The following is a 26,862-nucleotide window of genomic DNA, read 5'->3' as shown; positions in this document are numbered from 1 at the left end:
CCAACGATACAGACATGATACCAGCCTGTTGTCGTTCCTCTAGACCAACACACTACGCCCAACGATAGAGACATGATACCTGCCTGTTGTCGTTCCTCTAGACCAACACACTACACCCAACGATAGAGACATGATACCTGCCTGTTGTCGTTCCTAAATCAAAATCAACACATGATACCACGCCCAACGATACAGACATGATACCTGCCTGTTGTCGTTCCTCTACACCCAGACCAACACACTACGCCCAACGATAGAGACATGATACCTGCCTGTTGTCGTTCCTCTAGACCAACACACTACGCCCAACGATAGAGACATGATACCTGCCTGTTGTCGTTCCTCTAAATCAACACACTACACCCAACGATATAGACATGATACCTGCCTGTTGTCGTTCCTCTAAATCAACACCCTACACCCAACGATAGAGACATGATACCTGCCTGTTGTCATTCCTCTAGATCAACACACTACACCCAACGATACAGACATGATACCTGCCTGTTGTCGTTCCTCTAGACCAACACACTACGCCCAACGATAGAGACATGATACCTGCCTGTTGTCGTTCCTCTAGACCAACACACTACGCCCAACGATACAGCCTGTTGTCGTTCCTCTAAATCAACACACTACGCCCAACGATACAGACATGATACCTGCCTGTTGTCGTTCCTCTAAATCAACACACTACGCCCAACGATACAGACATGATACCTGACAGAAAAGCCTGTTGTCGTTCCTCTATAATTTATACTCTACTCTACAATTTAAATAAATAAAAAGTATTTGTGCGTTTATAAATATATACATATATTTCTGTATGTTTATAAATATATATATTTCTGTGTGTTTATAAATATATATATTTCTGTTTGTTTATAAATATATATATATATTTCTGTGTGTTTATAAATATATATATATACATTTCTGTGTGTTTATAAATATATATATATATATTTCTGTGTGTTTATAAATATATATATATATATTTCTGTGTGTTTATACGGTCAAATCCGGAAACTATCATTTCAAAAACAAAACATTTATTCTTTCAGTGAAATACGGAACCGTTCCATATTTTATCTAACGGGTGGCATCCCTAAGTCTAAGTATTCCTGTTAAATTGCACAACCTTCAATGTTATGTCATAATTATGTAAAACGATGACATATTAGTTCACAGCGAGCCAGGCGGCCCAAACTGTTGCATAGACCCTGACTCTGCTTGCACCAAACGCAAGAGAAGTGACACAATTTCCCTCGTTAATATTCCCTGCTAACATTAAATTATTTTAACTAAATATGTAGGTTTAAAAATATATACCTCTGTGTATTGATTTTAATAAAGGTGTTTACGGTTAGGTACATTTGTTCAAAGATTGTGCTTCTTTTTTTTTTCCTCGGCAATGCGCTTTTGTTAAATCATCAACGTTTTGGCAAAGTAGGCTGTGATTGGATGATGAACTAACAGGCCCCGCCCCGTATTGATTATATGGAACGCAGGACAAGCTAGTTAAACCTAGTAATATCATCAACCCTCTCTCCCTCAGTGACATAATGTAAACGTAATATCATCAACCCTCTCTCCCTCAGTGGCATAATGTAAACGTAATATCATCAACCCTCTCTCCCTCAGTGACATAATGTAAACGTAATATCATCAACCCTCTCTCCCTCAGTGACAATGTAAACGTAATATCATCAACCCTCTCTCCCTCAGTGGCATAATGTAAACGTAATATCATCAACCCTCTCTCCCTCAGTGACATAATGTAAACGTAATATCATCAACCCTCTCTCCCTCAGTGACATATCCTGACATAATGTAAAGGTTATACATTACCCTCAGTGACATATCCTGACATAATGTAAACGTAATATCATCAACCCTCTCTCCCTCAGTGACATATCCTGACATAATGTAAAGGTTATACATTACCCTCAGTGACATATCCTGACATAATGTAAACGTAATATCATCAACCCTCTCTCCCTCAGTGGCATATCCTGACATAATGTAAAGGTTATACATTACCCTCAGTGACATATCCTGACATAATGTAAACGTAATATCATAACCCTCTCTCCCTCAGTGACATATCCTGACATAATGTAAACGTTATACATACCCTCTCTCCCTCAGTGACATATCCTGACATAATGTAAACCCTCTCTCCCTCAGTATATCCTACATTACCCTCTCTCCCTCAGTGACATATCCTGACATAATGTAAACGTAATGCATTACCCTCTCTCCCTCAGTGGCATATCCTGACATAATGTAAACGTAATGCATTACCCTCTCTCCCTCAGTGGCATATCCTGACATAATGTAAACGTAATACATTACCCTCTCTCCCTCAGTGACATATCCTGACATAATGTAAACGTAATACATTACCCTCTCTCCCTCAGTGGCATATCCTGACATAATGTAAACGTAATACATTACCCTCTCTCCCTCAGTGGCATAATGTAAACGTAATATCATCAACCCTCTCTCCCTCAGTGGCATATCCTGACATAATGTAAACGTAATACATTACCCTCTCTCCCTCAGTGGCATATCCTGACATAATGTAAATGTACTACATTACCCTCAGTGACATATCCTGATATAATGTAAACATTATACATTACCCTCAGTGACATATCCTGACATAATGTAAACGTAATACATTATCGTCTCTCCCTCAGTGACGTGAATAAGTATTTTTCGTATTCTCAGAGCCCCTCAGCAGCCTCCACTGATAGAGACGCACCAGTTTATACAATACAGTCACACTCTACCCACGTCCAAAATGACACCTTATTCCCTTTATAGAGCACTACATTGGACCAGGGCCCATAGTGCACTATATAGGGAGTGGTTTGGGACAGACCCTCAGTAATACACCCCTCTGTCTTCATCATGCCACTCTCAGGAAGAAAGCCTGTCAGTCTCAGAGTGGAGATGAGGACCTGTGGGACTCAACACCTGATCATTATTCAACACAGTACGATGCTCATTCTGTGAAGCTATAAAACACATGATTAAATAGAACACGACTATGTTGTAATGTCTACGGCTCTATTGGAACCATACGGAACACAGAACACTGCCAACACTCTAGAACACGACTATGTTGTAATGTCTACGGCTCTATTGGAACCATACGGAACACAGAACACTACCAACACTCTAGAACACGACTATGTTGTAATGTCTACGGCTCTATTGGAACCATACGGAACACAGAACACTGCCAACACTCTAGAACACGACTATGCTGTCATGTCTACGGCTCTATTGGAACCATATTCCATACGGAACACTACCAAAACAGGGGGTACTCAACTCTGGCCCTACGGAGGTCTGGTTCTCTGTTCGACCTGGTGTCTGAGGTCTAAAAATCAGATCCTGATTAGATGCAGTAGAACTGGTTTCCAGGACCAGAGTTGAGTTGGAGGGTTCAAGAACATAGGTGGTTGTAGAAATCCAAATCTCACATTGTTGTCATTTACACACAGAGAGAGATATTAAACATGACAAGGAGGAGAGCGGTTTGGGTTGGTTCACCTTGTTCATGCCGTCACGCTGGCCTGAAGGTTTTCAGTGAAGTCGGTGCATATTTGTTTATTTTCTTGAGGATATATTTTTTTTCTACATTTGGAATCGGGTTGTGTGTAGGCTTTCAGTAGACAAGGCCCTCAGCTGTCTGAGGCCTGTCAAACCAACACTCTGAACTACTAGTGAGAGCCAGGGAGGGTGCCAATTAATGTCCCCCCCTCCCCATCATTAATTATTAAAGAGATACTTACTGGTTTACTGAATAGACGGATGGAATGGAACTAAAGATGCTTTCTCTAATGTCCTGCCTCAGGGTGCCTTTGGCCTTCAGAATCTCCACAAAGTACTGCAAGAGAGAGCACACACACACACACACAGACACACACACACGCAGAGACGTACACACACACACAGAGACAAGAAAGAAGAACTTAGTATTTGTCTGGCCATTTGTCTAGCTAAGCCTGTCTGCTATCTAGCTGCATTGGTTCCATTGGATTCCCATGAGACAAACGGTTTAGGAGATTACACCACCGACAACTCAATTACTCCTAGTCCGCGTCCCCAATGGTACTCTAGTCTGGGGTTGGCCGATTCTACCAACTCAATTACTCCTAGTCCGCGTCCCCAATGGTACTCTAGTCTGGGGTTGGCCGATTCTACCAACTCAATTACTCCTAGTCCGCGTCCCCAATGGTACTCTAGTCTGGGGTTGGTCGATTCTACCATTGCAGCATCTAAAAAAAGAAGTTTGAAATCGACAATGTTTGTGGGCCATCGTCGACGGTGACGACATCGTGATGTCACAAACAACGGATTAGCATATCGGAACTTGACTGCAATACCGGAGTCTGGCAGCAGAGACAACAGAGCAGGTCGACGTGCCAAATGGCCTGTTTCCTATTGGCCGTAGCCTACACGTTCACTAGACAGCAGGTGGACATGCCAAATGGCCTGTTTCCTATTGGCCGTAGCCTACACGTTCACTAGACAGCAGGTCGACATGCCAAATGGCCTGTTTCCTATTGGCCGTAGCCTCCACGTTCACTAGACAGCAGGTCGACATGCCAAATGGCCTGTTTCCTATTGGCCGTAGCCTCCACGTTCATTAGACAGCAGGTGGACATGCCAAATGGCCTGTTTCCTATTGGCCGTAGCCTCCACGTTCACTAGACAGCAGGTGGACATGCCAAATGGCCTGTTTCCTATTGGCCGTAGCCTACACGTTCACTAGACAGCAGGTGGACATGCCAAATGGCCTGTTTCCTATTGGCCGTAGCCTACACGTTCACTAGACAGCAGGTCGACATGCCAAATGGCCTGTTTCCTATTGGCCGTAGCCTCCACGTTCATTAGACAGCAGGTCGACATGCCAAATGGCCTGTTTCCTATTGGCCGTAGCCTCCACGTTCACTAGACAGCAGGTGGACATGCCAAATGGCCTGTTTCCTATTGGCCGTAGCCTACACGTTCACTAGACAGCAGGTCGACATGCCAAATGGCCTGTTTCCTATTGGCCGTAGCCTACACGTTCATTAGACAGCAGGTCGACATGCCAAATGGCCTGTTTCCTATTGGCCGTAGCCTCCACGTTCACTAGACAGCAGGTGGACATGCCAAATGGCCTGTTTCCTATTGGCCGTAGCCTACACGTTCACTAGACAGCAGGTGGACATGCCAAATGGCCTGTTTCCTATTGGCCGTAGCCTACACGTTCACTAGACAGCAGGTCGACATGCCAAATGGCCTGTTTCCTATTGGCCGTAGTCTACACGTTCACTAGACAGCAGGTCGACATGCCAAATGGCCTGTTTCCTATTGGCCGTAGCCTACACGTTCACTAGACAGCAGGTGGACATGCCAAATGGCCTGTTTCCTATTGGCCGTAGCCTACACGTTCACTAGACAGCAGGTGGACATGCCAAATGGCCTGTTTCCTATTGGCCGCCTAGTTTCCTACACGTTCACTAGACAGCAGGTGGACATGCCAAATGGCCTGTTTCCTATTGGCCGTAGCCTACACGTTCACTAGACAGCAGGTCGACATGCCAAATGGCCTGTTTCCTATTGGCCGTAGCCTACACGTTCATTAGACAGCAGGTCGACATGCCAAATGGCCTGTTTCCTATTGGCCGTAGCCTCCACGTTCACTAGACAGCAGGTCGACATGCCAAATGGCCTGTTTCCTATTGGCCGTAGCCTCCACGTTCACTAGACAGCAGGTCGACATGCCAAATGGCCTGTTTCCTATTGGCCGTAGCCTCCACGTTCATTAGACAGCAGGTCGACATGCCAAATGGCCTGTTTCCTATTGGCCGTAGCCTACACGTTCATTAGACAGCAGGTGGACATGCCAAATGGCCTGTTTCCTATTGGCCGTAGCCTACACGTTCACTAGACAGCAGGTGGACATGCCAAATGGCCTGTTTCCTATTGGTTCAATAGACAGCAGGTGGACATGCCAAATGGCCTGTTTCCTATTGGTTCACTAGACAGCAGGTCGACATGCCAAATAGCCTGTTTCCTATTGGTTCACTAGACAGCAGGTCGACATGCCAAATGGCCTGTTTCCTATTGGCCGTAGCCTCCACGTTCATTAGACAGCAGGTCGACATGCCAAATGGCCTGTTTCCTATTGGCCGTAGCCTACACGTTCATTAGACAGCAGGTGGACATGCCAAATGGCCTGTTTCCTATTGGCCGTAGCCTACACGTTCACTAGACAGCAGGTGGACATGCCAAATGGCCTGTTTCCTATTGGCCGTAGCCTCCACGTTCATTAGACAGCAGGTCGACATGCCAAATGGCCTGTTTCCTATTGGCCGTAGCCTACACGTTCATTAGACAGCAGGTGGACATGCCAAATGGCCTGTTTCCTATTGGCCTAGCCACACGTTCACTAGACAGCAGGTCGACATGCCAAATGGCCTGTTTCCTATTGGCCGTAGCCTACACGTTCATTAGACAGCAGGTGGACATGCCAAATGGCCTGTTTCCTATTGGCCGTAGCCTACACGTTCACTAGACAGCAGGTCGACATGCCAAATGGCCTGTTTCCTATTGGCCGTAGCCTACACGTTCACTAGACAGCAGGTGGACATGCCAAATGGCCTGTTTCCTGATTCATTATGTAGCATACACGTTCACTAGACAGCAGGTCGACATGCCAAATAGCCTGTTTCTATTGGTTCAATAGACAGCAGGTCGACATGCCAAATGGCCTGTTTCCTATTGGTTCAACAGACAGCAGGTGGACATGCCAAATGGCCTGTTTCCTAATCTGGATTCGTAGCCTGACGTTCACTAGACAGCAGGTGGACATGCCAAATGGCCATGTAATCTGATTCATTATGATCTAGGATCAGGCCCCCCCATCTATGTAATCTGATTCATTATGATCTAGGATCAGGTCCCCCCCCCCTCTATGTAATCTGATTGATTCATTATGATCTAGGTCCCCCCCCCCTCTATGTAATCTGATTCATTATGATCTAGGATCAGTCCCCCCCATCTATGTAATCTGATTCATTATGATCTAGGATCAGCCCCCCCCCCAACTATGTAATCTGATTCATTATGATCGAGGATCAGTCCCCCCATCTATGTAATCTGATTCATTATGATCTAGGATCAGGTACCCCCCCCTCCTCCTCTATGTAATCTGATTCATTATGATCTAGGATCAGGCCCCCTCCCCCAACTATGTAATCTGATTCATTATGATCGAGGATCAGTCCCCCCTCTATGTAATCTGATTCATTATGATCTAGGATCAGCCCCCCCCCCATCTATGTAATCTAATTCATTATGATCTAGGATCAGGGCCCCCCTCCCCCCCCCTCTATGTAATCTGATTCATTATGATCTAGGATCAGCCCCCCCCATCTATGTAATCTGATTCATTATGATCTAGGATCAGGTCCCCCCTCTATGTAATCTGATTCATTATGATCTAGGATCAGGCCCCCCCCTCTATGTAATCTGATTCATTATGATCTAGGATCAGGGCCCCCTCCTCTATGTAATCTGATTCATTATGATCTAGGATCAGCCCCCCCATCTATGTAATCTGATTCATTATGATCTAGGATCAGCCCCCCATCTATGTAATCTGATTCATTATGATCTAGGACCCCCTCCCCTCTATGTAATCTGATTCATTATGATCTAGGATCCCCCCCCATCTATGTAATCTGATTCATTATGATCTAGGATCAGCCCCCCTCTATGTAATCTGATTCATTATGATCTAGGATCAGGTCCCCCCTCTATGTAATCTGATTCATTATGATCTAGGATCAGGGCCCCCCCCTCCTCTATGTAATCTGATTCATTATGATCTAGGATCAGGGCCCCCCTCCCCTGTAATCCTCCTCCTCTATGTAATCTGATTCATTATGATCTAGGATCAGCCCCCCATCTATGTAATCTGATTCATTATGATCTAGGACCCCCTCCCCCTCTATGTAATCTGATTCATTATGATCTAGGATCAGGTCCCCCTCTATGTAATCTGATTCATTATGATCTAGGATCAGCCCCCCCCCATCTATGTAATCTGATTCATTATGATCTAGGACCCCCCCCTCTGTAATCTGATTCATTATGATCTAGGACCCCCCCCCCATCTATGTAATCTGATTCATTATGATCTAGGACCCCCCCTCCCCATCTATGTAATCTGATTCATTATGATCTAGGATCAGGCCCCCCAGCAAGGCGGACAAATCTGCCGTTATGCCCTTGAGCAAGGCAGTTAACGCCCAACATCAACTGGGCGTGGATGAGGATGAGGAAGACATTTCTGTTGAACGCATTCAGTTGTACAATTGACTAGGTATCCCCTTTCCGGTTCCTGTTTCCTGTTTCAGCAGACAAATGGTCGAGTCCCAAAATGGCCCCCTATTCTACATATAGTTCACTACTGTTGAACAGAGCCCCATGGGTCCACATCAAAACTAGAACACAATATAGGGAATAGGGTGTAATTTGGCCCATATGACACTATAAATAGCAGGTAGGGAATAGGGTGTAATTTGGCCCATATGACACTATAAATAGCAGGTAGGGAATAGGGTGTAATTTGGCCCATATGACACTATAAATAGCAGGTAGGGAATAGGGTGTAATTTGGCCCATATGACACTATAAATAGCAGGTAGGGAATAGGGTGTAATTTGTGACATATGACAGTATAAATAGCAGGTAGGGAATAGGGTGTAATTTGGCCCATATAAATAGCAGGTCGCTGTTCACATACCGTGTTGACTAGTTGTAGTTGTTTACAGTATTTCTGTTCAGTTTGGACCAGAGCCCTGACTGTACGGGTTCTCTTCCTCTCCCACTTCTCTCTCTGCTCCTGGACACTACGGCTGCCGGGCGGGCCCACGGGGGTGGGGGAGAAACTCATGGTCTTACTGGGGCGGACACTGACCTCAGATCAGAACTGTAGAGAATAAAACATTGGACATTTTCCTGACTTTTTCCAAAACATTACAGGTTTCTAAAATTCACTAGGCCTAGAAATGTCACCTGAAGTTTGTGAAAAAAACTATATCCAACAGCAATATTGACAATCACACTAATATTCTTTACATTGTCAAGGAATAAGTATTTCATAGAGCTCAATATCCAATAGTATTGCAGAAGACCCAAGGACACAGTGTTGAGGAAGGAACTGTGGTTGGTGATGCAATTAGTCCCTCCCTCGCACGCTCGCTCTCTGACCCAGTCCTCCCTCGCACGCTCGCTCTCTGACCCAGTCCTCCCTCGCACGCTCGCTCGCTCTCTGACCCAGTCCTCCCTCTGACCCAGCCTCTCTCCCTCTCTCTGACCCAGTCCGTCCTCTCTCCTCTCTCTCTGACCCAGTCCGTCCTCTCTCCCTCTCTCTCTGACCCAGTCCGTCCTCTCCCTCTCTCTCTGACCCAGTCCGTCCTCTCTCCCTCTCTCTCTGACCCAGTCCGTCCTCTCTCCCTCTCTCTCTGACCCAGTCCGTCCTCTCTCCCTCTCTCTCTGACCCAGTCCGTCCTCTCTCCCTCTCTCTCTGACCCAGTCCGTCCTCTCTCTCTCTCTGACCCAGTCCGTCCTCTCCAGTCCGTCCTCTCTCTCTCTGACCCAGTCCGTCCTCTCTCCCTCTCTCTCTGACCCAGTCCGTCCTCTCTCTCTCTCTGACCCAGTCCGTCCTCTCTCTCTCTGACCCAGTCCGTCCTCTCTCTCTCTGACCCAGTCCGTCCTCTCTCTCTCTGACCCAGTCCGTCCTCTCTCTCTCTGACCCAGTCCGTCCTCTCTCTCTGACCCAGTCCGTCCTCTCTCTCTCTGACCCAGTCCGTCCTCTCTCTCTCTGACCCAGTCCGTCTCTCTCTCTCTGACCCAGTCCTCTGACCCAGTCCTCTCTCTGTCTGACCCAGTCCGTCCTCTCTCTCTCTGACCCAGTCCGTCCTCTCTCTCTCTGACCCAGTCCGTCCTCTCTCCCTCTCTCTCTGACCCAGTCCGTCCTCTCTCCCTCTCTCTCTGACCCAGTACGTCCTCTCTCCCTCTCTCTCTGACCCAGTCCGTCCTCTCTCTCTCTCTCTCTGACCCAGTCCGTCCTCTCTCCCTCTCTCTCTGACCCAGTCCGTCCTCTCTCCCTCTCTCTCTGACCCAGTCCGTCCTCTCTCCCTCTCTCTCTGACCCAGTCCGTCCTCTCTCCCTCTCTCTCTGACCCAGTCCGTCCTCTCTCCCTCTCTCTCTGACCCAGTCCGTCCTCTCTCCCTCTCTCTCTGACCCAGTCCGTCCTCTCTCTCTCTGACCCAGTACGTCCTCTCTCTCTCTGACCCAGTACGTCCTCTCTCTCTCTGACCCAGTACGTCCTCCCTCCCTCTCTCTCTGACCCAGTACGTCCTCTCTCCCTCTCTCTCTGACCCAGTACGTCCTCTCTCCCTCTCTCTCTGACCCAGTACGTCCTCTCTCCCTCTCTCTCTGACCCAGTACGTCCTCTCTCCCTCTCTCTCTGACCCAGTACGTCCTCTCTCCCTCTCTCTCTGACCCAGTACGTCCTCTCTCCCTCTCTCTCTGACCCAGTACGTCCTCTCTCTCTGACCCAGTACGTCCTCTCTCCCTGACCCAGTCCGTCCTCTCTCTCTCTGACCCAGTCCGTCCTCTCTCTGACCCAGTACGTCCTCTCTCTCTCTCTCTGACCCAGTCCGTCCTCTCTCTCTCTGACCCAGTCCGTCCTCTCTCTGTCTGACCCAGTCCGTCCTCTCTCTCTCTGACCCAGTCCGTCCTCTCTCTCTCTGACCCAGTCCGTCCTCTCTCTCTCTGACCCAGTCCGTCCTCTCTCTCTCTGACCCAGTCCGTCCTCTCTCTCTCTGACCCAGTCCGTCCTCTCTCTGACCCAGTCCGTCCTCTCTCTCTCTCTCTGACCCAGTCCGTCCTCTCTCCCTCTCTCTCTGACCCAGTCCGTCCTCTCTCCCTCTCTCTCTGACCCAGTCCGTCCTCTCTCCCTCTCTCTCTGACCCAGTCCGTCCTCTCTCCCTCTCTCTCTGACCCAGTCCGTCCTCTCTCCCTCTCTCTCTGACCCAGTCCGTCCTCTCTCCTCTCTCTCTCTGACCCAGTCCGTCCTCTCTCCCTCTCTCTCTGACCCAGTCCTCTCTCTCTCTCCCCTCTCTCTCTGACCCAGTCCGTCCTCTCTCTCTGACCCAGTACGTCCTCTCTCTCTCTGACCCAGTACGTCCTCTCTCTCTCTGACCCAGTACGTCCTCTCCCTCTCTCTCTGACCCAGTACGTCCTCTCTCCCTCTCTCTCTGACCCAGTACGTCCTCTCTCCCTCTCTCTCTGACCCAGTACGTCCTCTCTCCCTCTCTCTCTGACCCAGTACGTCCTCTCTCCCTCTCTCTCTGACCCAGTACGTCCTCTCTCTCTGACCCAGTACGTCCTCTCTCCCTGACCCAGTCCGTCCTCTCTCTCTCTGACCCAGTCCGTCCTCTCTCTCTCTCTCTCTGACCCAGTCCGTCCTCTCTCTCTCTGACCCAGTCCGTCCTCTCTCCCTCTGACCCAGTCCGTCCTCTCTCCCTCTGACCCAGTCCGTCCTCTCTCCCTCTGACCCAGTCCGTCCTCTCTCCCTCTGACCCAGTCCGTCCTCTCTCCCTCTGACCCAGTCCGTCCTCTCTCCCTCTGACCCAGTCCGTCCTCTCTCCCTCTGACCCAGTCCGTCCTCTCTCCCTCTGACCCAGTCCGTCCTCTCTCCCTCTGACCCAGTCCGTCCTCTCTCTCTCTGACCCAGTCCGTCCTCTCTCCCTCTGACCCAGTCCGTCCTCTCTCCCTCTGACCCAGTCTGTCCTCTCTCCCCCTCCCAGAAAGGCCCTCTGTGTGTCATTGATCAGACCCTGTTGTTTACAGTGTGTTAGTTAGTGGAAGGCTGTCGTTGACACTCGGGCACCCTGGGAGATGTCACTGGGGTTAATTGCTGCTAAAGCGCTGCCCTCAGACTAAGTAATGGCCCAGGATTCTAACGCTCGTCCCAAATGACACCCTATTCCCTATATAGTGCACTATGGGCCCTGGTCTAAAGTAGTGCACTATAAAAAGGGAATAGGGTGCCATTTGGGACACACACCCAGGTGTCTCAGCCTGCTCCGTGGTGCTACAGAGGAGATGACACTAATGAGGGAGTCCAGGGAGGATTCCTAGTTCAGGGACAACAAGGGGAGAGGAGGGAGTCAGAGATGGGGAGATAGCACTGGGTTACACACAGAGAGAGAGAGAGAGAAAGGGGACATGAGGGGAGAGGATGGAGTCAGAGATAGCACTGGGTTACACACACACGCAGAGAGAGAGAAAGGGGACATGAGGGGAGAGAGAAAGGGAGGACACCTCTTAGCCAATAAGAAGCAGGCATGTGTGTCTTCTATTCCACCTTGTGTTATGACACGTTGGAGGTCTTCCCCATTAGCAGTAAAAACCTTTTCAGACTGTACGTCAGATTCAGTCTATTACGATCATCACGTCACACTGTGCGATGGAACCAGATTCAAATCTGGATATCAGCTTGGCCAGATTGTAAATGACAAAATTGAAGCAAAAATCTCATGTTCTGCGATTGGCTTGCGAGGCAAGGTCAACTGACACGGGCTAGGTCGACTCAAATGTAGCCAATGTATTAATTACTCAAATGTAGCTAGATCGCTAATCCAGAGTCGTACCGTTGCCTCAATGTGGCAGGCTTGTCCAGATCATGGTATATGTAGCTCTTAAGTTATCAAAAACATTGTGCCAGGTTAAGCATAAACTAAACACAGACCTTTTAAAAAATATAATTCACCTTTCTTTAACCAGGTAGGCTAGTTGAGAACACCTTTATTTAACCAGGTAGGCTAGTTGAGAACACCTTTATTTAACCAGGTAGGCTAGTTGAGAACACCTTTATTTAACCAGGTAGGCTAGTTGAGAACACCTTTATTTAACCAGGTAGGCTAGTTGAGAACACCTTTATTTAACCAGGTAGGCTAGTTGAGAACACCTTTATTTAACCAGGTAGGCTAGTTGAGAACACCTTTATTTAACCAGGTAGGCTAGTTGAGAACACCTTTATTTAACCAGGAACACCTTATTTAACCAGGTAGCTAGTTGAGAACACCTTTATTTAACCAGGTAGGCTAGTTGAGAACACCTTTATTTAACCAGGTAGGCTAGTTGAGAACACCTTTATTTAACCAGGTAGGCTAGTTGAGAACACCTTTATTTAACCAGGTAGGCTAGTTGAGAACACCTTTATTTAACCAGGTAGGCTAGTTGAGAACACCTTTATTTAACCAGGTAGGCTAGTTGAGAACACCTTTATTTAACCAGGTAGGCTAGTTGAGAACAAGTTCTCATTTACAACTGAGACCTGGCCAAGATAAAGCATAGCAGTGTGAACAGACAACACAGAGTTACACATGGAGTAAACAAACATACAGTCAATAATACAGTAGAAGAATAAAGGTCTACCTTATTTTAAATCAAATCAATTTATAAAGCCCATCGTACATCAGCTGATATCTCAAAGTGCTGTACAGAAACCCAGCCTAAAACCCCCAAACAGCAAACAATGCAGGTGTAGAAGCACGGTGGCGGTGCAGGTGTAGAAGCACGGTGGCGATGCAGGTGTAGAAGCACGGTGGCCATGCAGGTGTAGAAGCACGGTGGCCGGTGGCACGGTGGCCATGCAGGTGTAGAAGGTGCACGGTGGCCGTGCAGGTGTAGAAGCACAGGGTGGCCATGCAGGTGTAGAAGCACGGTGGCCATGCAGGTGTAGAAGCACGGTGGCCATGCAGGTGTAGAAGCACGGTGGCCATGCAGGTGTAGAAGCACGGTGGCATGCAGGTGTAGAAGCACGGTGGCCATGCAGGTGTAGAAGCACGGTGGCCATGCAGGTGTAGAAGCACGGTGGCCATGCAGGTGTAGAAGCACGGTGGCCATGCAGGTGTAGAAGCACGGTGGCCATGCAGGTGTAGAAGCACGGTGGCGTTGCAGGTGTAGAGGCACGGTGGCCGTGCAGGTGTAGAAACACGGTGGCCGTGCAGGTGTAGAAGCACGGTGGCCGTGCAGGTGTAGAAGCACGGTGGCCGTGCAGGTGTAGAAGCACGGTGGCGTTGCAGGTGTAGAGGCACGGTGGCCGTGCAGGTGTAGAAGCACGGTGGCCATGCAGGTGTAGAAGCACGGTGGCCATGCAGGTGTAGAAGCACGGTGGCCATGCAGGTGTAGAAGCACGGTGGCCATGCAGGTGTAGAAGCACGGTGGCCATGCAGGTGTAGAAGCACGGTGGCCATGCAGGTGTAGAAGCACGGTGGCCATGCAGGTGTAGAAGCACGGTGGCCATGCAGGTGTAGAAGCACGGTGGCCATGCAGGTGTAGAAGCACGGTGGCCATGCAGGTGTAGAAGCACGGTGGCCATGCAGGTGTAGAAGGCCATGCAGGTGTAGAAGCACGGTGGCCATGCAGGTGTAGAAGCACGGTGGCCATGCAGGTGTAGAAGCACGGTGGCCATGCAGGTGTAGAAGCACGGTGGCCATGCAGGTGTAGAAGCACGGTGGCCATGCAGGTGTAGAAGCACGGTGGCGATGCAGGTGTAGAAGCACGGTGGCGATGCAGGTGTAGAAGCACGGTGGCCGTGCAGGGTAGAAGCACGGTGTGCAGGTGTAAAAAGCACGGTGGCCGTGCAGGTGTAGAAGCACGGTGGCCGTGCAGGTGTAGAAGCACGGTGGCCGTGCAGGTGTAGAAGCACGGTGGCCGTGCAGGTGTAGAAGCACGGTGGCGATGCAGGTGTAGAAGCACCCTTAAGGGTTTCTAAACGTCTGTTATTGGAAATGTAATGTTGGAAAAACATGTTTGACCCTTAGGTTTTATGAGTTATGGCTGTGGTACTCTATTCAAAGACCATGGCGGAAGTCGGCTCAAAACAACAGTGACGCAAGAGAATGTGGAATGAGTGGGATTCTGTGTTCACACGTTTACAAGTGATTCCTTTTGATAAACACGACTTATCTGCATTCCAAATGAAAAGTCGTTTGGAAAAAGGAGATGCGTTTCAGGACGATGCATCATGCTGCCTTGTTGACAACATAACCGAGCAGATTACTGTTCAATTTGAGAAGGGCACTCCTGTTTAGCTTTAACTAACAAACAAACAGTGAACGTAGCTAGCCCTGTTTTCTGCAAAGTTCCACGACAACGTCGAGGAAAGCAACATGGTTAAAAATAGCGACTGGAATGTGACTTGAATTACACATTTACAGCGATAAAACTGTACACACGACATTAAAATGTTGCTTAGGTTGAAAATATAAACTAACCTGTCAATGTCTTCGTATCTTTTCAAAATTGAACTCCAGGCGCTCTTTTCGGGCTGCTGTTTCTTCCGGGTTGTCGAGCGACGCTATTGGCTCCCGGTCCCCCAGGGGCTATGGAAACGGACCCGCCCAGCCTTGTGACGTGGCAGGGCGTCAACAAGGCAGCGTGTTGCGACGTCCAGAAACACGTCTCTTTTCCACATATGTTCGACTTTTACAGGTAAATGCAGCGTTTTAATCAAAAACAATCACTTTTGCAATGTGAAAACACAGAATCCGAACTCATTTACCAGGGGTTGCGGAGTAACAGATTACATGTCATCTAAGTAGGATTTTTTTTAAATAATTTACATTACCAGAAAATAATATTGTAATCGGATTACAGATACTTTTGAAAAACAGGATGTTTACTTTTAAATTTAGAAAGGATGTTTGTGGAAAAAAAATACATTACGACACCTTTCTGTTTTCTCAATGACATTCAATTCAGCATTGGAGAAAAAAAAACGACCGCAAATGTAAATTTGTTCCACCTGAGCGATTCTAACCACAAGTTAGAGACCACTGTGATGACACACGGTGTGTTTGATGGATCCTTTAATGTCTTCTGCTACTTAAAGTGGAACTGACAGCACTTTAACAGCATGACATCTTGTTCAAATCTGTCCATAAACACCCCCAGGAAGAATAGGGTGACTTTTTGGGGGGTTTTAGATTTTCTGACAAGCCAGAGTTTAGATTTTTGGTAATTTTCATAAATTCATAGAATGTTTGGGAATTATGTAGAATAAGACATTTGTGAACATTCTATCACAATATAGAGTGGCTGTGCGTTTGGACAATTAATAAACCCTGCAGTAAATAAATCCTAATAAAAAAATGTGTCTCGTCCAGGACCAGAGTCTACGCAGACCGGTGCACCATAGCCAATCAGAGCTACAGGAGGTCTATATGCAAATAAGCCATTTGGCACACAGACCTGGCATTGTTCTCTTTGAACTGGACTGTGTGTTTACAGGCAGTAGGGCCTGTCATCATTCACTTTGAACTGGACTGTGTGTATATAGACTCCCCTTTTTTTTCCTACTGTGTTATTGACTTGTTAATTGTTTACTCCATGTGTAACTCTGTGTTGTCTGTTCACACTGCTATGCTTTATCTTGGCCAGGTCGCAGTTGCAAATGAGAACTTGTTCTCAACTAGCCTACCTGGTTAAATAAAGGTGAAATAAAATAAAAATTACAGGCAGTAGGGCCTGTCATCATTCACTTTGAACTGGACTGTGTGTTTACAGACAGTAGGGCCTGTCAGTGTCACGACTCCGACCGAAGGACACTCCCCTTCCCGTTCGGGTGGCTAGCTGCTACTGATTATTTCCTCCCCTTCCTTATGTGTTGATTGAGTGCACCTGTTTTGAGTTAGGTAGTAAGGCTTTATTAGTCAGCCGGCCCGCAGGGTTCCTTGTGCGGGATTAATTATTGTGATCGTCTGTTTGGTGTACTTGTGTGCACGTCTATGGGTTTTGTGTTTTCCCATTTTGTGGGTTTTCCCTGGACAGTTTAAGTCCCCCTGTTTGGGGCATTTGTTTGTTCATTACGCCCTGTGTTTTTGTGAGGGTTGGCTTATGTTCAGTGTTTCTCAGTGCATTAAAATAGCACTCCCCTGAACTCTCTGCTTCCTGCGCCTGACTCCTCACCAACTACACTCAGACCGTTACAGTCAGTCACTATGAACTGGACTGTGTGTTTACAGGAAGTAGGGCCTGTCAGTCACTATGAACTGGACTGTGTTTACAGGAAGTAGGGCCTGTCATCATTCACTATGAACTGGACTGTGTGTTTACAGACAGTAGGGCCTGTTATCATTCACTATGAACTGGACTGTGTGTTTACAGGCAGTAGGGCCTGTCAGTCACTATGAACTGGACTGTGTGTTTACAGACAGTAGGGCCTGTCAGTCACTATGAACTGGACTGTGTGTTTACAGGCAGTAGGGCCTGTCAGTCACTATGAACTGGACTGTGTGTTTACAGGAAGTAGGGCCTGTCATCATTCACTATGAACTGGACTGTGTGTTTACAGGCAGTAGGGCCTGTCATCATTCACTATGAACTGGACTGTGTGTTTACAGGCAGTAGGGCCTGTCAGTCACTATGAACTGGACTGTGTGTTTACAGGCAGTAGGACCTGTCATCATTCACTATGAACTGGACTGTGTGTTTACAGGCAGTAGGGCCTGTCATCATTCACTATGAACTGGACTGTGTGTTTACAGGCAGTAGGGCCTGTCATCATTCACTATGAACTGGACTGTGTGTTTACAGGCAGTAGGGCCTGTCAGTCACTATGAACTGGACTGTGTGTTTACAGGCAGTAGGACCTGTCATCATTCACTATGAACTGGACTGTGTGTTTACAGGCAGTAGGGCCTGTCATCATTCACTATGAACTGGACTGTGTGTTTACAGGCAGTAGGGCCTGTCAGTCACTATGAACTGGACTGTGTGTTTACAGACAGTAGGGCCTGTCAGTCACTATGAACTGGACTGTGTGTTGACAGGCAGTAGGGCCTGTCATCATTCACTATGAACTGGACTGTGTGTTTACAGACAGTAGGGCCTGTCATCATTCACTATGAACTGGACTGTGTGTTTACAGACAGTAGGGCCTGTCAGTCACTATGAACTGGACTGTGTGTTTACAGGAAGTTGCAACAGTACGACTTTAGATAATTAGAAAACATTCGCCAAAAGCCACAAAATACACCTGAATGTATTTCTGCAAATATGTAAATACCAGGGGGGTCCTCTTACATTTGGGAACTTCAGTCCTGTTGATCAAACAACCATGGGAGGCAACCTGGTTCCAAAACGAATTAAATCATTTTTCACCCTGTGTAAACCCCCCCAGCACGGTAACCTGGGCCAGATAATCAATCCCCCTCAGTCTCTCTCCTTCCCCATCTGTTTAGTGGAAGTGTGAAGATATATGTGACAATCACAGTTCTCAATCTCCCTGGTGATGCTGAATCCAGACATTCACATTGACAAAATACAACAATCAGATTCAGTACACAGAGGAAAAGTCAATAGCGGGGCTGAACACAGGATACAGTCATTAATACAGTAGAACAAAAGAAAACAAAAAGTCTATATACAGTGTGTGCAAATGAGGTAAGATAAGGGAGTTAAGGCACTAAATAGGCCATGGTGGCAAAGTAATTACAATATAGCAATTAAACACTGGAATGGTAGATGTGCAGAAGATGAAGAGGGACAAATTCTTCTTATTATTATTATTTTCAATGATGGTCTAGGAACAGTGGGGTTAACTGCCTGTTCAGGGGTAGAACAACACATTTGTACCTTGTCAGCTCGGGGATTTGAATTTGCAACCTTTCAGTTACTAGTCCAACGCTCTAACCACTAGGCTACCCTGCCGCCTCTACGCTCTAACCACTAGGCTACCCTGCCACCTCTACACTCTAACCACTAGGCTACCCTGCCACCTCTACACTAACCACTAGGCTACCCTGCCACCTCTACACTCTAACCACTAGGCTACCCTGCCGCCTCTACACTCTAACCACTAGGCTACCCTGCCGCCTCTACACTCTAACCACTAGGCTACCCTGCCGCCCCTACACTCTAACCACTAGACTACCCTGCCGCCCCTACACTCTAACCACTAGGCTACCCTGCCGCCCCTACACTCTAACCACTAGGCTACCCTGCCGCCCCTACACTCTAACCACTAGGCTACCCTGCCGCCCCTACACTCTAACCACTAGGCTACCCTGCCGCCCCTACACTCTAACCACTAGGCTACCCTGCCGCCCTACACTCTAACCACTAGGCTACCCTGCCGCCCCTACACTCTAACCACTAGGCTACCCTGCCGCCCCTACACTCTAACCACTAGGCTACCCTGCCGCCCCTACACTCTAACCACTAGGCTACCCTGCCGCCCCTACACTCTAACCACTAGGCTACCCTGCCGCCTCTACACTCTAACCACTAGGCTACCCTGCCGCCCCTACACTCTAACCACTAGGCTACCCTGCCGCCTCTACACTCTAACCACTAGGCTACCCTGCCGCCTCTACACTCTAACCACTAGGCTACCCTGCCGCCTTTACACTCTAACCACTAGGCTACCCTGCCACCTCTACACTCTAACCACTAGGCTACCCTGCCGCCTCTACACTCTAACCACTAGGCTACCCTGCCGCCTCTACACTCTAACCACTAGGTTACCCTGCCTCCTCTACACTCTGACCACTAGGCTACCCTGCCGCCTCTACACTCTAACCACTAGGCTACCCTGCCGCCCCATGAACAGTATAGCTTTCGATCTGAATCTGTCATTTGTAGACCAACAACTGTAGTTGTGAAACCAAAAGAACTAGTGATGATGCTAATCTTGGATCTTGTTAGAGCTGTAGTAAAATATCAAATAAAAAGTCTGTGAGTTGAAACACACGCTGGTCTCTTCTTGCCCCGTAGACTTAATTACCAACAAGTGGGCATGTGCTCTTCTGTGCCAGTGCGTCTATCTATACTGGGGAATTCAGTCTCCCCTTTGGTGATTGGCTACATCCTAGTAGGAAATGAAGGAAAGAGAGAAAAACATATCAGCAGATTTCAACCCTAATTATAAAACAGTGTTAGATATTAACGTGAACGAGACGCCCCACTAAATCAGTCTTAGGAACAGTTATAGCCTCAGCAGCTCCCGGTAGAAGGAGGAACTGTCCCAACATTTTATTACATTTTTTTAATCTTTATTTCACCTTTATGTAACCAGGTAGGCTAGTTGAGAACACCTTTATTTAACCAGGTAGGCTAGTTGAGAACACCTTTATTTAACCAGGTAGGCTAGTTGAGAACACCTTTATTTAACCAGGTAGGCTAGTTGAGAACACCTTTATTTAACCAGGTAGGCTAGTTGAGAACACCTTTATTTAACCAGGTAGACTAGTTGAGAACACCTTTATTTAACCAGGTAGGCTAGTTGAGAACACCTTTATTTAACCAGGTAGGCTAGTTGAGAACACCTTTATTTAACCAGGTAGGCTAGTTGAGAACACCTTTATTTAACCAGGTAGACTAGTTGAGAACACCTTTATTTAACCAGGTAGGCTAGTTGAGAACACCTTTATTTAACCAGGTAGGCTAGTTGAGAACACCTTTATTTAACCAGGTAGACTAGTTGAGAACACCTTTATTTAACCAGGTAGGCTAGTTGAGAACACCTTTATTTAACCAGGTAGACTAGTTGAGAACACCTTTATTTAACCAGGTAGGCTAGTTGAGAACACCTTTATTTAACCAGGTAGGCTAGTTGAGAACACCTTTATTTAACCAGGTAGGCTAGTTGAGAACACCTTTATTTAACCAGGTAGGCTAGTTGAGAACACCTTTATTTAACCAGGTAGACTAGTTGAGAACACCTTTATTTAACCAGGTAGGCTAGTTGAGAACACCTTTATTTAACCAGGTAGGCTAGTTGAGAACACCTTTATTTAACCAGGTAGGCTAGTTGAGAACACCTTTATTTAACCAGGTAGGCTAGTTGAGAACACCTTTATTTAACCAGGTAGGCTAGTTGAGAACACCTTTATTTAACCAGGTAGGCTAGTTGAGAACACCTTTATTTAACCAGGTAGGCTAGTTGAGAAGATATTCTCATTTGCAACTGCGACCTGGCCAAGATAAAGCAAAGCAGTTCGACACAGACAACAACACAGAGTTACACATGGAATAAACAAAACATACAGTCAATAATAGAGTAGAACAAAAGAAAACAAAAAGTCTATATACAGTGAGTGCAAATGAGGTAAGATAAGGGAGTTAAGGCAATAAATAGGCCATGGTGGCGAAGTAATTACAATATAGCAATTAAACACTGGAATGGTAGATGTGCAGAAGATGAATGTGCAAGTAGAGATACTGGGGTGCAAAGGAGCAAGATAAATAAATAAATACAGTATGGGGATGAGGTAGATAGATAAATGGCCACCTATTCCCTATGGGGATGAGGTAGATAGATAAATGGCCACCTATTCCCTATGGGGATGAGGTAGGTAGATAAATGGCCACTTATTCCCTATGGGGATGAGGTAGGTAGATAAATGGCCACCTATTCCCTATGGGGATGAGGTAGATAGATAAATGGCCACCTATTCCCTATGGGGATGAGGTAGGTAGATAAATGGCCACCTATTCCCTATGGGGATGAGGTAGGTAGATAAATGGCCACCTATTCCCTATGGGGATGAGGTAGGTAGATAAATGGCCACCTATTCCCTATGGGGATGAGGTATATAGATAAATGGCCACCTATTCCCTATGGGGATGAGGTAGATAGATAAATGGCCACCTATTCCCTATGGGGATGAGGTAGATAGATAAATGGCCACCTATTCCCTATGGGGATGAGGTATATAGATAAATGGCCACCTATTCCCTATGGGGATGAGGTATATAGATAAATGGCCACCTATTCCCTATGGGGATGAGGTAGATAGATAAATGGCCACCTATTCCCTATGGGGATGAGGTATATAGATAAATGGCCACCTATTCCCTATGGGGATGAGGTAGATAGATAAATGGCCACCTATTCCCTATGGGGATGAGGTATATAGATAAATGGCCACCTATTCCCTATGGGGATGAGGTATATAGATAAATGGCCACCTATTCCCTATGGGGATGAGGTAGATAGATAAATGGCCACCTATTCCCTATGGGGATGAGGTATATAGATAAATGGCCACCTATTCCCTATGGGGATGAGGTAGATAGATAAATGGCCACCTATTCCCTATGGGGATGAGGTAGATAGATAAATGGCCACCTATTCCCTATGGGGATGAGGTAGATAGATAAATGGCCACCTATTCCCTATGGGGATGAGGTAGATAGATAAATGGCCACCTATTCCCTATGGGGATGAGGTAGATAGATAAATGGCCACCTATTCCCTATGGGGATGAGGTAGATAGATAAATGGCCACCTATTCCCTATGGGGATGAGGTAGATAGATAAATGGCCACCTATTCCCTATGGGGATGAGGTAGATAGATAAATGGCCACCTATTCCCTATGGGGATGAGGTAGGTAGATAAATGGCCACCTATTCCCTATGGGGATGAGGTAGGTAGATAAATGGCCACCTATTCCCTATGGGGATGAGGTAGGTAGATAAATGGCCACCTATTCCCTATGGGGATGAGGTAGGTAGATAAAGGGCCACCTATTCCCTATGGGGATGAGGTAGGTAGATAAATGGCCACCTATTCCCTATGGGGATGAGGTAGATAGATAAATGGCCACCTATTCCCTATGGGGATGAGGTAGGTAGATAAATGGCCACCTATTCCCTATGGGGATGGGGTAGGTAGATAAATGGCCACCTATTCCCTATGGGGATGAGGTAGGTAGATAAATGGCCACCTATTCCCTATGGGGATGAGGTAGGTAGATAAATGGCCACCTATTCCCTATGGGGATGAGGTAGGTAGATAAATGGCCACCTATTCCCTATGGGGATGAGGTAGGTAGATAAATGGCCACCTATTCCCTATGGGGATGAGGTAGGTAGATAAATGGCCACCTATTCCCTATGGGGATGAGGTAGGTAGATAAATGGCCACCTATTCCCTATGGGGATGAGGTAGGTAGATAAATGGCCACCTATTCCCTATGTACTATATAGAGCACTACTTACCCTATGGCCTCTGGTCAACAGTAGTGCACTATAGAGAGCCATTTGGGACGTCCCCGGCGGAGCGTCAAACACCCTGCGCTCTAAATATATAAAACAAAGCGGGGAGCTCGGAGTCCCGCCCTCAGTAGCCGCTAACACTGACATCTAGTGTTGTCAACGTGTCTGTCTGAGTTGTGCTGCTCATCACAATTACACAGGCAGGAGAATAGCGAATCGAGGAGGAGAGTGTGAGTGACTGAAACAGGAAATGATGCCAGGATACATCCTATGCATTAACCTGAGTGTCAGGTAAGGTTACTATCAGGTAAGACAAAGACTTAGAGATATCCTATAGTTTACTATGGTTTCTATATCTTCTAGAGATATCCTATAGTTTACTATGGTTACTATATCTTCTAGAGATATCCTATAGTTTACTATGGTTTCTATATCTTCTAGAGATATCCTGTAGTAACTATGGTTTCTATATCTTCTAGAGATATCCTGTAGTTTACTATGGTTTCTACATCTTCTAGAGATATCCTATAGTTTACTATGGTTTCTATATCTTCTAGAGATATCCTGTAGTAACTATGGTTTCTATATCTTCTAGAGATATCCTATAGTTTACTATGGTTTCTATATCTCCTAGAGATATCCTATAGTTTACTGTGGTTGCTATATCTTCTAGAGATATCCTGTAGTAACTGGTTTCAATATCTCCTAGAGATATCCTATAGTTTACTATGGTTTCTACATCTCCTAGAGATATCCTATAGTTTACTATGGTTTCTATATCTTCTAGAGATATCCTGTAGTAACTGGTTTCAATATCTCCTAGAGATATCCTATAGTTTACTATGGTTTCTACATCTCCTAGAGATATCCTATAGTTTACTATGGTTTCTATATCTTCTAGAGATATCCTGTAGTAACTATGGTTTCTATATCTCCTAGAGATATCCTATAGTTTACTATGGTTTCAATATCTCCTAGAGATATCCTATAGTTTACTATGGTTTCTATATCTTCTAGAGATATCCTATAGTTTACTATGGTTTCTATATCTTCTAGAGATATCCTGTATATATCTCCTAGAGATATCCTGTAGTAACTATGGTTTCTATATCTCCTAGAGATATCCTATAGTTTACTGTGGTTTCTATATCTTCTAGAGATATCCTATAGTTTACTATGGTTTCTATATCTTCTAGAGATATCCTATAGTTTACTATGGTTTCTATATCTTCTAGAGATATCCTATAGTTTACTATGGTTTCTATATCTTCTAGAGATGTCCTGTAGTAACTATGGTTTCTATATCTTCTAGAGATATCCTGTATATATTTCCTAGAGATATCCTGTAGTAACTATGGTTTCTATATCTTCTAGAGATATCCTGTATATATCTCCTAGAGATATCCTATAGTTTACTATGGTTTCTATATCTCCTAGAGATATCCTATAGTTTACTATGGTTTCTATATCTTCTAGAGATATCCTGTATATATCTCCTAGAGATATCCTATAGTTTACTATGGTTTCTATATCTCCTAGAGATATCCTGTAGTTTACTATGGTGTCTATATCTCCTAGAGATATCCTATAGTTTATTATGGTTTCTATATCTCCTAGAGATATCCTATAGTTTACTATGGTTTCTATATCTTCTAGAGATATCCTATAGTAACTATGGTTTCTATATCTTCTAGAGATATCCTATAGTTTACTATGGTTTCTATATCTTCTAGAGATATCCTATAGTTTACTATGGTTTCTATATCTTCTAGAGATATCCTGTAGTAACTATGGTTTCTATATCTTCTAGAGATATCCTATAGTTTACTATGGTTTCTATATCTCCTAGAGATATCCTATAGTTTACTGTGGTTGCTATATCTTCTAGAGATATCCTGTAGTAACTGGTTTCAATATCTCCTAGAGATATCCTATAGTTTACTATGGTTTCTATATCTTCTAGAGATATCCTATAGTTTACTATGGTTTCTATATCTTCTAGAGATGTCCTGTAGTAAATATGGTTTCTATATCTCCTAGAGATATCCTATAGTTTACTATGGTTTCTATATCTTCTAGAGATATCCTATAGTTTACTATGGTGTCTATATAATTGAATAGCTACAGACTGTGAACAGTCTCTCTCAGAGAGCATTGTGAAATGTATGATGTAATGAAGCCATAATATCAGAATGGATTACATGTGTTGTAGGCTCTAACGGACAGTAACGTAATGAACACAGTCAACAAGTACAACAACTGATGAGCCCCAAGTACTTCAACTCACAAACAGAATCTAAACTAGTTTAATAAAATCTGTCTCATTTCAATTCTCCACACCCTGCCTGGGAGTAAGTTAGCCACGTAATATCCACAAAATATGGAAGGTACTATCCGTGTACTATCCATGTACTATCCATGTAATATCCATGTAATATCCGTGTACTATCCATGTACTGTCCGTGTACTGCCTGTGTACTATCCATGTACTGTCCGTGTACTGTCCGTGTACTATCCATGTACTGTCCATGTACTGTCCGTGTACTGTCCGTGTACTATCCGTGTACTGTCCATGTAATATCTGTGTACTATCTGTGTACTATCCAGGTAATATCCGTGTACTATCCAGGTACTATCCGTGTACTATCCAGGTAATATCCGTGTACTATCCAGGTAATATCCGTGTACTATCCAGGTACTATCCGTGTACTATCCGTGTACTATCCGTGTACTATCCGTGTACTATCCAGGTACTATCCATGTACTATCCAGGTACTATCCGTGTACTATCCAGGTACTATCCATGTACTATCCAGGTACTATCCATGTACTATCCAGGTACTATCCAGGTACTATCCAGGTACTGTCCGTGTACTATCCAGGTACTATCCGTGTACTATCCAGGTACTATCCGTGTACTATCCAGGTACTATCCATGTACTATCCAGGTACTATCCGTGTACTATCCGTGTACTATCCAGGTACTATCCGTGTACTGTCCATGTACTATCCATGTACTATCCAGGTACTATCCATGTACTATCCATGTACTATCTGTGTACTGTCCATGTACTATCCATGTACTATCCAGGTACTATCCAGGCACTATCCAGGTACTATCCGTGTACTATCCAGGTACTATCCGTGTACTATCCAGGTACTATCCGTGTACTGTCCATGTACTATCCATGTACTATCCAGGTACTATCCAGGTACTATCCGTGTACTGTCCATGTACTATCCATGTACTATCCAGGTACTATCCATGTAATATCTGTGTACTGTCCATGTACTATCCATGTACTATCCAGGTACTGTCCATGTACTATCCATGTACTATCCAGGTACTATCCATGTACTATCCAGGTACTATCCAGGTACTATCCATGTACTATCCAGGTAATATCCATATACTATCCAGGTAATATCCATATACTATCCAGGAACTATCCGTGTACTATCCAGGTACTATCAGTGTACTATCCAGGTACTATCCGTGTACTATCCGTGTACTATCCAGGTAATATGCGTGTACTGTCCGTGTACTATCCAGGTACTATCCGTGTACTATCCAGGTAATATCCGTGTACTATCCAGGTAATATCCGTGTACTGTCCAGGTAATATCCGTGTACTGTCCGTGTACTATCCGTGTAAGGGGGGTAGTAGAGGTCTGACTCAGCCCTCCACTCTTTATTGATTTCTATAGCTGCTTCCCTATATAGTGCACTCCTTTTGATCAGGACCCATAGAGGCTCTGGTCCTTT

At 45.8% G+C, this 26,862-nt stretch overlaps 1 protein-coding gene across 1 annotated transcript in view; it reads right to left on the bottom strand.

Moving 5' to 3' along the window:
* The window catches only part of LOC135571145 (rho guanine nucleotide exchange factor 39-like), a 62,349-nt gene extending 46,874 nt beyond the window's left edge, over positions 1-15,475 (bottom strand). Inside the window, exons 1-3 of the mRNA XM_065016939.1 lie at positions 15,369-15,475; positions 8,819-9,004; positions 3,810-3,904 (exon numbers count right to left, since the gene is read on the bottom strand). Coding sequence (XP_064873011.1) covers positions 3,810-3,904; positions 8,819-8,968 — 245 coding nt within the window. The 5' untranslated portion in view covers positions 8,969-9,004; positions 15,369-15,475. The remainder of the gene's footprint in view (positions 1-3,809; positions 3,905-8,818; positions 9,005-15,368) is intronic.
* Positions 15,476-26,862: the final 11,387 nt, after the last annotated feature.

The sequence above is a fragment of the Oncorhynchus nerka genome, unplaced genomic scaffold (assembly GCF_034236695.1).
Source record: "Oncorhynchus nerka isolate Pitt River unplaced genomic scaffold, Oner_Uvic_2.0 unplaced_scaffold_731, whole genome shotgun sequence".
Lineage (NCBI taxonomy): Eukaryota > Metazoa > Chordata > Actinopteri > Salmoniformes > Salmonidae > Oncorhynchus > Oncorhynchus nerka.
The sequence above is the reverse complement of the archived record's forward strand: the minus strand, read 5'-3'. Positions and strand labels throughout refer to the sequence as shown.